Source organism: Phoca vitulina, unplaced genomic scaffold, assembly GCF_004348235.1.
Source record: "Phoca vitulina isolate PV1807 unplaced genomic scaffold, GSC_HSeal_1.0 scaffold11, whole genome shotgun sequence".
NCBI lineage: Eukaryota > Metazoa > Chordata > Mammalia > Carnivora > Phocidae > Phoca > Phoca vitulina.
In genome coordinates, this window is record NW_022589714.1 from 46421234 (window position 1) to 46437203 (window position 15970).

At 41.3% G+C, this 15970-nt stretch overlaps 1 protein-coding gene across 3 annotated transcripts in view; it reads right to left on the bottom strand.

Annotated features, from left to right (window-relative positions):
• Positions 1-345: 345 nt before the first annotated feature.
• MAPK14 (mitogen-activated protein kinase 14) overlaps positions 346-15970 on the bottom strand; it is a 69932-nt gene continuing 54307 nt past the window's right edge. Inside the window, exons 9-12 of one of the 3 annotated variants that reach the window (XM_032409941.1) lie at positions 7551-7630; positions 5116-5194; positions 2046-2219; positions 346-1219 (exon numbers count right to left, since the gene is read on the bottom strand). In XM_032409941.1, coding sequence (XP_032265832.1) covers positions 1152-1219; positions 2046-2219; positions 5116-5194; positions 7551-7630 — 401 coding nt within the window. In that variant the 3' untranslated portion in view covers positions 346-1151. Of the gene's footprint in view, positions 1220-2045; positions 2220-5115; positions 5195-7550; positions 7631-11625; positions 11706-15970 lie in introns of those variants that run through there. The other 2 variants (XM_032409942.1, XM_032409943.1) reach the window with 2 other exon arrangements.

Here is a 15970-nt window from a genome sequence, read left to right on the forward strand (position 1 = left end):
TTTCTTCATAGTTTTCACATCAAAAGCACCTGGAGTATCAATTGTGTTCGACACAAAATAGCACTGGGGCTGGAGAGAGGATGGTGTCACCTGCCCGTGGCATCAGCAGAGGTGCCGTGAGCTCTGAACTACCCAAGGAGTCTTCACTGGCAAACCTGCCTGGCAGCAGGGCCTCCCGAAGAGGACAGACAAGCAGCTGTGCATGCTCAAATAGCAAGACGTGCAAAACACATCGTCACTCTGCTGGGAATAAAGAGCACACAGGAAGTACACTGACAGCAAGAACCGGCTTCTGCCTGCTGGGGCTACTACGCAAGAAACCTGCGCGGGGGGGGGGGGGGGGGGGCGAGCAGAGAGAGAGAGAGAGAGAGAGAGAGAGAGAGGAGCACACACACGCATGTGCACACATGCACACACGCCAGCGCCCAGGGCTCCCTGGTTACTTCCGGTTCGCCAGCGGCCGGCCGACGGCCTGACTGCTTGCCTGGCTCAGCACGCCATCTCCCGCGCTGTCTCAACTATCTACACTTTCTTCTCTCCTCTTAAGGCACAAGCATATTTACAGTTTCGGACATACCTGCTGAGTTCTGAGAATCATACTAAGCAAATCAATCGCAGACCAGTGCACAGAAGCCAGTTGGTCCTTTTTGGCCGCGCGCCGTCGCTGAGGGACGGCTTCCGAAGCAGCCAGAAGGTGCGCGCCCTCTCTCTGTGCCACTACAGGATGTAGGTGGGTCTACACCCCCCCACCTCAAGGCAGGGCTGTGGGAAAGGCCAAAATGGCAAAAGCATGCCTGGGATCTGGGCCGTTTAAAGTTTTTTCTTTTGCATGTAACAAACCCTGACAAGATGGTAGCTCTTGCCTGCCTGGGCTGACTCTCACAACGAGCAAGCAGGGGCTGCCCCGCAGCTTCTGTGACTCCACGTAAAGTCACTGTGATCATAGTTTCCCTCCCACAAAGACAGACACATGCACACGCACAGAAGCACACACATACACACATACACGCGCACGCACACACGTACACACACCCCTTCCACCATGGAGGAAATCTCTGCAACAAGAGGCACTTGAATGATATGTGGAGAGTTCCCATGGAAAGGCCTTCCCCTCACAGTGAAGTGGGATCAACAAAACAGAAACCAGGTGCTCAGGATTCCATCTCTTCTTGGTCAAGGGGTGGTGGCACAAAGCTGATGACTTCATCGTAGGTCAGGCCTAAAAATCAGGAAAGAAAGGTAGGATGTGAGAGTTCAGACTACGCTCTTCGCTGGTACGTACTCTAACTTCTAAGCTCAAGGTCCTTCCCTCCTGTCCAGGCTAGTGGTCTGATGGACTACTTCAAATAACCGCCTCACTGCTTAGGTGTGATATCCTAATGGAACATGTGATTACACAGAAGTTCAAGGATACACAAAAAAAACTATTTTTTACTTACTTGTTTCATTCAGCAGTGCCTCATTTTTAAAGCTCTCTGGAGAAGGTGCTCAAGAATAACAGAGCACTTCTACAACTACAGCAACAGATAATTCTGGCTTTAGGGATCTACCTAGAGTTCTGAATGTATGTTTTATGGAAAGAATTTGAAATTGGACATAAAGGAGACATAGGTTCCACTTCTGGCTGTGTCCCTAACTAGGTCTAAGGTAAGAGACAAGAATAAACTATCAATTGTAAAACTATAATTCTAGAGTTCTATCGATTGTAAAACTATAAAAATACCTTATTCCCTACTTATCTCAGACAGATGTTATAAATGCACATTCTGAGAACCTCGAGGCTCTATACAGATGTAAGGGGCTGTGTGTAAAATCAGACCAGACATAAGTACCTCAAAGGTCCAAAGAGTGTCCTCATCTACAACACACAGTTTCCATGAGAAGAACATACCCATATGCATCAGAGACACTAGTTACCAGTTTTAACAAGTTGGTTGTAACCAGAAATTCTATTTTCCCCACAGCTTTTGGTTAGTGGCTCACCTAAGGAAGATTTTTAAATCTAAGTCCTCACACTAGATGTTAATCCTGCTCTTATGACTTACTTTTCCATTCATCTATAAGGAGGTCCCTGCTTTCAAAGGACTGATCGTAAGGATCAGCCACTGGTTCATCATCAGGATCATGGTACTGAGCAAAATAGGCATGTGCGAGGGCTTGGGCTGCCGTAATTCTCTTGTCTGAGTCCAATACAAGCATCTTCTCCAGCAAGTCGACAGCTATCAGTCCCACAGATTGGAAGGAAAAAAAGAGTTTTTAACAAGTTAGCAAAAAATTAGGCCTTATTAAGCAAACACACGGTTTTGAGTCTTCATACTGAACAAAGAATTCTTCCCCCATGTGTCTGCTCTAGGAAACATTATCCCTTTTCTTCTTTGTGTGTGTGTGTGTGTGTGTGTGTGTGTGTGTGGATGTGTTTTATATTAAGAATACATTACTAAAGAGGAATTTTAAAAAATAACTGAGACTCTGAACAAGCTTTTGTGGAACATCAAGGTGCTACCATGTAGTCAAACTGTGTCAAAAGGAAAGCCTACAACCAAAGTAACCTAGAAAAGGTAAGCAGGGTGGTTTTTAAATTTTTTTTTGTCTCCCTATGCTGTTTATTTACTAACATAAAGCAATGAATATTCATCAAAAGGATCTTCCAACAATGAACAAATTGAGGGTTTTACATGGTGTGTGGGCAAGACATGGTATTTGGATAAAAGAAACACAATTTTCGCTATGAACAATTTCAATATACAAAACAATAGTACAGTGAATAGTCATATGCTCACCACCCATATCCAACAATTAACATTATTTATTTCTCTATCTATCTATCTAACTGTGTTTTTTGCTGGACCATTTTAAAATAAAATGATAGACACTTTACCCCAAAATATTTCAGCATAAAGACATCTTTCTATATAATCACAAAACCATTATGTATGACAACTAAATAATTCTCAAATATCATCTAAGATCCAGTTTATGTTAAAATTTCTCCAATTATCCCAAAGTTGTCTTTTATAACTGGTTTGTTCAAACCAGGATCCAATTAAGGGTCACACACTGCATCTGATCGGGTTTCCTAGGGTGAAAAGTACTATGTCCTAATAACCAATACCTTGATGAGGAATAAGATCAGGGGTAAGGAAAAGATTCCTCTAAGATCTTAACAGATAGAAATATACACACTATGTCAAAGGGCAATTCAAGTCTTAATTCATGTTTTGAGAATAATAGTCAAACATGAAGTTCGTGACTGACAAAACACAGCTGTCATTATTTACATCGTTGGTGTGTTCCTACTCAGTTACTATGCTGGGCACAAGTTCGTGGTCAGTAAGACCATGTTCTGTCTGCAAGAAGAAACTCTTTGTATGACATCACTGTTTGGCAGTGAGCTGTTGGCATGTTTAAATTCTGAGAACTGCAGTGCTGAACACCAGATGGCCCAAAGCCTCCATTCAACTCATTGGCAGTCTGTATTGCTAAGTGGTATCCAGTTCTTTTGAATGTTTAAATGTCATGACTCCAGAGAAGGATGGATATGACCTAAATAAGTTGCTGGGACACACACATGCCCCACCCCCCGAGAAAAATGAGTTAACAAATCTGTTGGAGTTGGTTAACAGGAAGTCAAACAGTGAGCACGGCCAGGTCTGAAACATGAACTGATATGATGAAAATACATTCAGAACAGAGTGACAGACAAGAAAGCTACCAGCATACAGCATAATTTCCCAACATCCTAGAGTATTTACAACTCAAACAGAGCTTGTCACAGATCCTTGAACTAGATAATACAGTTCAAATAAATCCTACAAAGCCAATGGGAGCATACATACAGGGGCAGATGCAAACCTAAACCAACTGCATAAAATTCTGTATATACCCCTGATGAGTTTGTGGACTCATTTTTGGCTGTGAGAGTGGCCCAGCTGAGATCTGGCCTACTTACAATCTCCAAGGCTGAAACAGACTCACCCAGGACTGCCCAACATCTCGAAGAATGTGAGCATCTCTGCTCTTGTAAGAATTATCACAGTAACACTGAAATCACTCTCAATGATCACTATGGATGAAGTACGTAAAAAGGGAAAACCACTTAGCTTTCACCACAACATCTGAAGAGGGCATCATGACTATCAGCTCTCAAAGGATAAAACTAAACCTGAAACACAGATGCTGGGACCAAGCAGAGGGATGACCCACTGAGAGATTTTAGAACATGCCAATATAACACAATCTTCAGGAAAGTGAGAAGCTTGATTATACTATTATCATAGCATGGACTCCCTCCCTTTCTCATAGGGAGGCCTGGTCTGATTTTTCCGTGTCTTCTGTTAAATGGCCTGGTCTACTGCACAATCCTCGAATCGGGGAAGAAGGGTCTCAGGCAATGCCACTTCTAGGGGCCAACCAAAGCACATATTAGCCCCCAAATTTAAGGAATAAATCAACTCCCTTCTTAGCCAAGGCAGTACATGTCCTGCATCTACCACTGTCACATCCCTCTGCCGGGGATCCCGGAAGTGATGGTGGCAGGAAGGAATATGGAGCCATTCCTTAAAGTCTGAGGTGGCAAATGTGCCCCGCAAAGAAGACAGAATGGTTAAGTCCCTGGGGGGCAGAAGAAGAAGAGGAGAAAGGAAAAGTGCGCGAGGACGGCAGGACCTGTGGCACTGGGAAGCTACCGGCAGTGCAGGGCACACGGCAGGGAGCTCCTGGGGGGGTCCTCTAAACCCCCATCGGCTCCGGTTGCTTCTGCCCTGGCTTGGGACACCACAAAACTGCAGCAGTTGTCAAGTCATAGGCTTTCCTCTGTACCTCCTTCTTCCTGTGCCCCTCGATCTTTTCTCCCAATATCCCCACTACTTCCTCTCCTTTCTTCACCGTACAAGCCGATTTCTTCCACCAAATTCTAGGATCATATAAATATATACGCGTATCACATGATTAAAAAACCTGACAACACAAACGTAGGTAATAAATAGCATTACTTACCACCTCCCAGGATTTAATTAATGGTACCCTATTTAATCAAAAGGAAAGACTCTTCTTTAATTCCCCAATTTATGTTATTAACAATTCAGTATTCATGAGGTGAGGATATGATCAACTTACCCAAGGGATTGGCGCCAATAAATACATTTGCAAAGTTCATTTTCGGCATCTGGGTCAAAGACTGAATGTAGTTTCTTGCCTGTAAAAATAAAAGATTTTCAAAATGGCTTTGTTCAATAATGTTACTGCTCCCAGAGAGTTCGGTCCTGCCAAGGAACAAGTGTTAACTGACAAAGTCTGCTAGTTGCAATGTTTATGATTGTCTTTGATATTCAATTAAAAGATTTCTCTCTTACTGCCATCCTAACTTCCTTATGTATAATCAGCACTTTTGTTTATTCTGGCTATCTCTCACAGTTACATTTCAAGTGAACGAGAATGCTAAGCAATTAAAAGTTCCCTTTTATTAGCTTTCCAATCGAAGGATCAAAAGGATCATTAAAAAAAAAAAATGAGGCCAAGGTATCTAAGAAGTTCCCCTTTCTGAGACAGCCTTCCTAGAAAGCTAAAATTAGCATAGGGATTGGTACTCCTAAAGAAAGTCTAGGATCAGCAGTCTTCTGATGGTGCTGATCTCAGTAGGTACTCTTGGTTTGTAAAAAGGGTATCAATGTTAAACCTTGCTAACAAAGTAATCTTGGTAATAAGAAAGTAAACATAAGCTTAGTATATTATTCTAAAAGTCTTGAACACATTTTAAAAAATACTAAAGCAACTTAATAAGAGTGACGAAGAATAGTGGATTTTAAATTACGTGGCCTATGCAGAAATATTTCCCCTACCACTTAGAAGCTATGTCTTCTTACGCAAGTCTCAACCAACGTATCAGTGACCTCATCTGCAAAATATTAGTATTAGGTATTAGTATTTGGCTTGCCTGTATGTCATACAGTTATTGTGATATTCAAATAAGATAAAGCTCATGAAAAAGCTTCAAACCAAAATTCTGACACAAACAACATTTATATTACTAGTATAGTTGTTTTAAGTTTGGTCCCTATGGTGGAACAGGCTTGAGTTTGAATCTTGACTTTATCACTTTGGGCAAGTTACTTATTCTCTTTAACGCTGGAGTTCCTCTTCTATAAAATGAGATTTACAACGCCTACCTCAGAGCTCTAGTGAGGATTTGAGATAACAAACCAATACTTCCTTAGCACAGTACTTGGTGCAGAGTGAGAACTCAACAAACATTAGCTGCTTTCCCCGTTGCCTTTAGAAAGTTTGCTCTCACTCCCTAAGGGTGTTTCAACTTCACAATTTCTGAACTCTACTCAAAGGCACTTAGGTGCCAAATACTTTTAAGGACTGATAGCTCTACCAAGGCAAACCCAAAAACTGGTCCTGAGAATAATCATGTAAATACAAATGTACTCATAAATGTGTCCTTCAGATATTAGGTAGTAAACTGTGTCTATGACCTTCCCTGTTTCAAAACATAAATCCCACTATCAGTCCATCTGAATAGTTGAGATAAAACTTCTTTGAATCTACCTTAACCACTTCCTTAAAATTCCTCTTTTAATACAGCTCAGCTCAACAGTAAAAGTGTGTGTGTGTGTGTGTGTGTGTGTGTGCGCGCACACAAGACTAGAAAAAGTTCTGATTACTAGGGCAACTTCACCTTCTTAGTCACTCTATGTGCAGCAAGTAGGAGAGGTCAGCTTTGGTTGAGAATCTTTCCAATCTGAAAAGAAAGTTCTCGGAATTGAATATCCACATGTCTGTAATCCCTTCCTACTCGAGCATGTAGATAAAAGGATCAAGGGAAGACATAGGTAAGAGAGACCTGTCTCATGCAGAGAACAGTCATCCCTCTAATAAAATTAATAAAGGTAAATTTAAAAACTACCTGAATATAGCTGAAATAGAAACAACATTGCTGGGAAGGGCCTCTGTGATGCCAACCTGGCTCCCAAAAAGATTAAGGCACCCTGGAAAGAAGTGCCCCAACCATCTCTGATTATAAAACTAGTGTTAGATTAAGTAGTAAGAACCTAAACTTATATAAGTGTTCATATTTATTCCATATTCTTTGTATATTTTCTTTTAAATATAGTTATTTATTAGTGTTGGATATTTTATAGACTTGTTTTTTATCTTGAAGAATTCTCTTTTGGCCATTATAAAAAACTGATGAATAGGAAAGCATCCTAATGGCCCTCAGTTCAATATACTTCCAGCCCACAGTCATCAGATGCTAACATACCACAACAGCCTCTTGAGCACTAAATTCATAAAACCCAAATATAAAAGTATTATCATTTTCTAATTACAAGCCTATAAATTATATTCTCAATCCAGAGGACCGGATGACATTTTGTCCCAAATGTCAGCATCCTGCAATAGCACAGAGGCGGTCATCACCTTAAGTCGCCCTCAAGGCCCATGCAAGCACTCAGTGACATTAAAAACCGCGTTGGTTATACAGTGGCAACAAAATGAGAATGTGGCCTTCTGAATTGGATATCCCTATCCAGTCTGTTTGTTCTCACCTCATGGCTTGGCATCCTGTTAATGAGATAAGCAGGGGGGGTCCCCGTCAGACGCATAATCTGCTGAAGCTGGTTAATATCTTAGATGCCTAGTCAAGGGCATTGTTAAACATACAGTGCAAAAAAATAACTTTCAACTCAAGTTCTTAAGAAGGCCAAAAAAGCCACCCCCAAACGAACAAAAAAACCCACTCCCCACCCACTCCATCCCCCCCAGGCCAGAGCCCAAGGCTGCATGTGAAAGCACGCTTCTGCGGAATGGCATGGGGGTTATTAGGCATGCAACCAGTAACTGGCCATGCAGATAAGGAAAATTATTTTCCTTTAGTTTTAGCATCATCTTTAAGATTAAATATTTAGGCTCCCTGGAAAGAGACTGCCCCTTGATCCAGGATGCCAGCCAGAGAACTGTTTTCAAGTACTGATGGCCAAAACCTGCTTGCTTGGGGAATAAATGGAGATGATTCAGAAAATTCTGATTCAGCTTTGGACAAAACAAAATTTTCAATATATCCATTCAAGGAAGAGGTTAAATTTTCATGGCACAGGTTCTGGTGACTCTCCAAGGCACCACCCCTCCAAATGTAAGACATGGGTGGGTGTGTGAGCTGATAAGCAATAACAAGTTTCAAAGACATTAGTAGTGGTACATTTATAAAACATGCCACACACACACAGTGGTGATGAAGAAAGTGGAGACATGGGGCAAAGTTAGAAGCTAATGGCAAAGACAAAATAGGCTGCTAATGGTATTAGAGCATGCCACAGTGATTTCTTCCACAAGTCTCTAACAGGTGAACAGGCTGACTTCACTTAATTAACAGCTGGGAGGAAGTCTGCAAACGCTCTGCAATGATCTGACAAGGACGAAACTAGTAGGTCTTCCATATGTACAAGCACATATGGAAACAGTATTCCAAACTTCTCTCTTCTTGCTGCCCCATCAACTTTAACACAAATCCCCCTCCTCCAAAATGTTGTATGAACTGGTTTATCATGTGTTCCTATTAAAGGAGCAGTGACGGGATTTTTAAAATCAACACAATTCAATAAAAATCTTTCTATATTCCCTTTCTTCTTCAACTATTAATTCCTTCCTTCGGTTGTAGCAGCATCTTCAATGAGCACCCTGGTCAGGCAATCACACTTCTCTGTGGCTTCCTTCAGTAATTTTTCACATTTACTCATCCTCTGAACTCAAATTTCCTCATGGTCAGAGGACTACAAATATACGTTGAAGGCTGGCCGGCAGGAGAGAGCTGGGACCATGCACTCCATCCTGCCTTTCACACTCCTTACGCCGAAAGACAGAGGCCAGCAAATTCAAAAGGTGGCATGAAGCCCTTTTACCATTCTCTCAACAAAGTTTAGATTTACCTTTAAACAAATTACATAACCAATAGTACTTTGCATGCCAAGAAATAAAACAAAAGGGGCTCACTAAGTAAACCAGCAATAGCAGAATACCAGTTGGGTTTTAAAATCTTAGAATCCTGCCACCTCTCTCCTCTTTCTTGGGAACGATACTTGGCCTGTGCATTTTCTATTTTTGTCTCCTTTAGCCAAATAGGTTATTATATCCCCTTCCTGTCAGGAGGCTAGAAAGAATATATTTCTAGAGAAAAATGGGAGTCAGTGAAAGGGCTTTTGCTTTCTTAATATGATTTCTTCTGTTCTTTCGCTGATTACTATAGGTACTGGGTCACTAACTAAAACAGTCCTCTCTCCTGAGCTGCCATGACCTATTTATCATCCCCTTTCTCACAGCACATCCCAACTTGTTCTCAATCAGCCCATTATTGCATTTTCTTACAACGCCCTACTATTTATTGATTGAATTTCTACATAAATGATCGAATCTGTATGTTAACTAACTAGAATTTAAATAAAATTTTGGGGAAAAGAAAAAAAATGATGGCATCACTACCTTACTACTTTTCAGGAGTAATGAAAATAGCTATTGGCTTTCTTTTATTACATTCCTTTGCTAATGAATTTTTCTTTCAATTTTTAAAATCCTTAAACAATTTTACTCACCTGGCTTTGTTATTTACACACCATGTGTCCCACACACATCATGTGCTTTTTAAGATAAACTGGTACTTAGACAGTATTACTAACATCAGATTAATCTTGTCTACCATTTAAACCCTTATCCACTTGCCATAACCAGGTAGGGGGAAAAAAAAAAACCCTCTCTTATTCCTATACTCGATACAATATTATTGGAGTACGTTCTATATTCTGGTAGTCCATTTTATTATGCCCAACTCTAGAGCTGTTTAAATGTATGACGTGCCCTATTTCACATAAGATAAAGAGATCTCATTATTAGGTTGGGCACTGATGTTGTTTCTTTCCTAAAAATAAATGATGGATTAATAGTAAGTAAATACTATATTACCCATGCTTTTTCTTTAGAAATTCTTGTGACTAACAGCACATACCTACAGGGCAGATGGCTGGGCGGGGGAGAAGGGACTGAGAAGGAGCTGCTAGTGGCCATATCCAGACAGGGAATGAATTTACTATCTCAGTCTCATTAGTACTATTGGTAAATAAACTGAACTTCCTCCCACCCCCACTCCCTTGCCTCCATGTTTTCTGTATTACCAGTCTTCCTAAGCACATGCATTTAAAACAAGAAAGCACCATCCTCTCTAAGCAGCATTCCTTATCTTCTTTGATTCACTCTATCCAGCTTCTACATTTCATAAGGCAAAAGAAAATACTCCTTTGAGTTGACATGGTGGTCAGTACACTGACAATGACTTTCAAAGTAGTGTACAATCGCATGAGATTAAAGTTTAGAGATCATGTTATCAGAACATCTGAGATCTATGCTCAGCTCTGCCAAGTGACTCAGTGCATGACTCAGGCAAGTCACAGCTTTCTGTGCTTTTCCTTCTCATCTTAAATAAATAAATGAAACAAAATAATAGAGTCAGCACAGTTTCTTACATCCCTCAGAGGGGAAATTCATGAATACACTGGGCTTTGTGGTCTTTTAATGGAAATGTACCAGAAACATACCAGATGACAATATTCTTTATTTTATAAGGGAGATGATGAACCATTCAAACTCACCTGCTCAAGCCTGCCTCAAGCCACCCAGCAGTCCTTCCAACTGGGCAAAGGGACCCCTTCAGTCAGAATGCTGGGAGGAGAATTCAGGAAGGCACAACTGGAGCTTGGCTCCACAGCTCTTTTTCCCTTTTAGTCAACTGCCTGGCAGCAGACAGAGGGGAAAAGGGAGAAAGGCTGAGCTTTCATGATTTCTCTCTTGTCTCTGGCCCCAGAAAATGACCAACAGCAGGAAACTGGAGCCAAAGTAAGCCAGAGTCACATTCCCATGGCTTCTCTCTAGATCCCTGCTTAGAGGCAGGAAAGCATTAGCTCCAAAGCTTTTTCTCAGGTTATTCAACTTGTAATTACAAAGGCAGGCTGTGGGAGGAAGGATTTACAAGTCTACTCCAGTGGATGTGAGGTATCAGGACTGGTCTGGAGACAGGGTGGAGAGGTGCCCCTGTTGGGAACAGACAACTTATACAAGATGTGTGAGTTGTCTATTCTAAAACAGTAAAAAGCAGTAACTTCTGGAAAAGGGCAGTAGCGTGGACACAATGCACACTTCATTCTTGTAGTGAAGCTAGACTAATACGTGGTAAAGCTCATGCTCTGAGAACACACAACCGAAAAGTAAAAAGAACTCAAGTATATGTGAAACTTCTGAGAAAGATGATGTAAGGGCTTGATAACAGAGACACATGTTCCTTTAATCTCTTGGAATGAATTAGAATCTCAAATCATTTACTGGGATACTACTGCCCAATACAAGCTCTCATGATCTAAGTACATACTCCAGTAGAGAGCAAAACACACTCATGCATGGGGGCAGATGAGTGCATGTACACACACACACACACACACACACACACACATCCCTCATCCTGAAAGTCAGCACAAAAGGGCACACATGCTTACAAACATACCCAGGGCAAAGTACAGATTGATGGAAGGCAAGTGGCAGAGGCTCCCAACAGGGCAGATAATTACAATCAAAGCATCAACTCACAGACTCTGAGGAGATTTTCTTCAAAAGATCAGCCCCTGGGGTTCCAACGAGTCTTAAAATGAGCTTCAACTGATCAATATCTAATGGTGGACTATAAAGGAAAATGTTGGGACAAAATAAAAATAAAAAACAAACAACAAATAAAACAAAACAAATACCCCAATAACAAAAATTAAAAACCCCAAACCAGGCCAAAATGGTGAATTCATCTAGATCAAGGCTTCTGCAGGATGGTCACTCCAAGTAGGACATGCTCCACCTGTACAAAGACTCAGAATGCTGCCACACACATATCCGATTTATATTCATTTTGTGTATCTGTCAACATCACTTATCAGTAAAGCGAAGTGACTTTAACTGGGTACTTAGCTGCCAAAGACAGCAGGTGAAAACACAAAAGCTTCACTCAGTCCACACCGACCTCCTCACCTTCCACCAAAGCATCAGTAGTCAGTTAAGCAAAGAGCACTGGCAAGCAGAGCGCTACAGACAAGAAAAAAGCAGCAGAGCATAAGAGCGAGGGCTAGCCAAGGCCACCTGTGAATATTCCCCGAAGGCTAACTAAGGAGCTTGTAACAGGACAGGAGGCTTCGACTACCCCAGAGCCTCACCACTTGAGCGAGCCCTCTAGAAATCCTCCCCCTGCGCGGCTGCAGCAGGCGGAGATGAGCGGTGAGTGCCAGTCGGCCAGCAGAGGGCCCCACTCCCCCACTGCAATGGCATGTTCTTCCGACGCGCCATAACGGAGCAGAACACGAGAGGTTTCCACCTCACAAGTGCAGTGACAAACCTCACACATCCCAGAGGCTCTCAACAATAGGCTACAACGTCCAAACCATTATTCTGGTAGCCAGCTCTTCCATGCACACTCAGAATGTACGTGCATGTATTAACCAGAAGCCAAAAACTTTTCATTTGTTCTTACTGCCATTAGCCTTGCCTAAAAAGGAAGTTAAAAGGAGGGAGAAAAAAAAATCACATAAAATAGCTTTTAATATTCTCTATGAAAATGTTAGTAGTTTATCTCCATGTCTATACTGACATTCAGGGAAAAAGGAGGGGAGGAGGACTGTCTTCTGATGCCCGTCACAAATCCTGTCAGGTTTTTCGCCTATTAGGTCCTTCTCAACTTCAGGTCTCAGCTTAAACTTCACTTCCTCAGACAGGCCTCCCCCAACACTCTAAATAAGGAAGCCCCCTCTTCCCTGTATTCTCTACCTCCACACAATGCTTGCAAACATCAAAGTGCTTATCACAATCTAGAGTTACTTTGTTTGCTTTCTGTCCCCTCTACGGATCTGTAGCTCCATGAGGGCAGAGGCCACCCTGACTGTGTGTGCCACCTCTCCCCAGCGCTTAGCCTGCCATCTGCTACATGGTAGACTCTCAAAACACTTGAAGAGAAGGTGGAGCAGGATGGATGGAAGAAAGGATTTCTGCTTATGATTACACATACAAAGGTAATATGGTGTAAATTAAAACTAATGGCCTCTGCAAACCATAGTTGCCTAAGTTACAGGAATTACTTATGCAATATCACTGGCATCTTGCCCTGTTCTTTTTTTTCCCCCAGATATGAAATTGACTTAAATGGAAGAAAATTCTAGACAGGAGTCAGCAAACCCCAGCCTGCTGCCTGTTTTGAAAATAAAGTTTTATGGGAACACAGCCATGCCCGTTCGTTCATGTGCTGCTTTCACCCCACACAGCAGAATTGAGTAGTTACAATAGAAACCATAGGGTTTTTAAGAAAAAGTTTGCCAAACCCCATCCTAGACCCGAACAACTTGTGTTCTATAGAAACCATGAGAGACTACGGACTCTGAGAAACAAACTGAGAGTTCTAGAGGGGAGGGGGGTGGGAGGATGGGTTAGCCTGGTGATGGATATTAAAGCGGGCACGTACTGAATGGAGCACTGGGTGTTACACGCAAACAATGAATCATGGAACACTACATCAAAAACTAATGATGTAATGTATGGTGATTAACATAACATAATAAAATTAAAAAAAAAAAAGAAAACAAGGACAAATTAGAAACAGGTCCACTCACAGAAATTATTTTTTTGTAGAGAAGTAGAGAATTTTACCATCTGCAAATGGCAAGAATCAATGTGTTCTGGAGGTTAAAATTTCAATACTGACTCTTAGTTCAAAGTGCTGACGAGAAAAAAAAATCTAAAGCATGCATTAATGGGGACAGACCCGGGAGGGCGGATGATTACTGTCTTGCTCTAAAATAATCAAATTAACTATACAACAGTAGAATTTAGTACAGGACCCCCTCTGCCCATTCAAAATGATTCCATTTACAAGTATTAAGTCCCCTCACACTCTTCAGGAACAAATTTAAGTGGGTAGCTATCCCACACCACAAATGAAAACCGACTAGACTACTTCAACTCTCAAACATGTAGTTTTACAATGTATGCATTAAAACTAGTCTCTAGAAATAAAGCTGTTGAGATTGGTACTCTCATTTAAGAGACTCCTGACTACTGAAATGAAGAGTCAAGTTTTACACCCCCTCCAGGGATGACAGAGACTCTGGACTGAGTTTCTTTACTGCCCTAACTTCACTTCAACATACCTGAAGAGTATGCCACCCCCATCACTCACAGTCCTCACTACAGCAATGAGTTGGGGGACCCCGTGTCTCTCTCCTGCTTCTGCCAGTATGAAACAATTACAGGTCTGAAGAATAAAGTCCCAATTCCTCAGCCCCTCAAGGCCCTCCCTGCTTTGGCATCAAGCTTCTTTTCTGACTCTGCTTCAAACTATTACTCCTTGATGTACTCAATGCTTCAATGCACCCCAAATATTCTAGACACTGCTCAGTTTCCAGCTTCTTATTTATCCAAGTCATAAACAGAATTACACTCCATTCCCCGCTCCTACGAAGCCTTTTCTTATTTATTTTTCAAAGTCCTACTCAAACAAGGACTCTGCCATGAAGTCTTTCTGGATATCTTAGGTTCAAAATAATCTCTACTTCTTCTCAATAACTTATTTATACCTCTATTATAGCATTTTTATCACTGTCTTATTTTATAATTAGAGAGTAGACATTTGTCCCAATAACTCCTATAACTCACTTTCCACTGAGTATGATCATTCTGTTTTTAGGGACAGCTGCTATTTTATCTCTAGCACCTTCCACAGAGTAGTTTGATAAATACTGGTTGGCTTGAAAAGACTTGCTGTAATAGGCTTTTTAACTCAGCTCTGCCTTGCCCTCAAAAACCTATAATGACCATATTCTGTGGAAAGTCTAAATATAAAAAACAGTTACGAAAAGTTGTTTCATTTAATATCAGGCCTAAGAAAGTTTTTGAACACTCCATCTGAGGTGTTTACATCAAAGAGAGTGTACAAATATAGTGCCATGAGTGTGTAAGGGCTATGGACAAAAAGAATTGCTACAGCATGATAGCCAATACTTAGGAGATTAGTAAACACACAATGCAAAATAAAAATCTACTTAGTAGCTAAAAGCACTTGCATGAAGGAAGTCAAAGCATGCAGACTTTGGAAGAAATCACCATAGGTTCTCCAAGAGCTGGCAAATCCACTGAAATACAGCTCAGTCTTCCAATAGTACCAGCTACTCTAAGGCCACTACAATTTGTCCAGGCAGTTAAGGCCAGAAGGCGCTTCAAGTAGCTACATAAGCAGAGCAAAGCAAAATTTACCACATTATGACAATTAGTTATTTCCACAAGTCATCCTTCATAATTGGTTTAACTCTTTTTTCCTAGATAGAAGAAACTTTACTATTAGGTAAAAACGTGTTTTATGGTCACAATCAAATTGTCAAAATTTAAATCCTAGATCTCCTGGTCCTTTCTAAAACAACCACCAAGGCCTAAGATTACTCTCTAGGTTCTCTGTAACAAAAGTAAAAGGGAGAACAAACAGTTAAGGAAATCAACCTAAGGGTACTAGGGTAATTACGGGGAAAATAAGAGAGGAATATTCTCTTCACTTCTAAGTGTTCTAGGCAACTCCAAGAAAGCGTCCACAGGCCAGAGAGTTGAAGATGAGGAAGAGGACCAGTGGCAGGACCTCCCTGCAGCTACTGCCACAAGTGAGCTGCAGTTTTCAATGAGACAAAACCCATACAGACAAAGCCAGAACATCAAAGTTTGGAGGTAGGAGATCCTCCTGGAGACAGGATGGACTAGAAGAAAACTTAGTCTACTTTCTTCTCTTCTTGGCTGTCAAAATAGTCATTTTCACTGTCACACACAAAAATTCTTAAGGTACTCTAGGTTTGTGGACACACATGAAAATTCCAACCTTTTCTGGGAAAAAAAAATTCTATATTTTCAAGTTGGGAGAAAA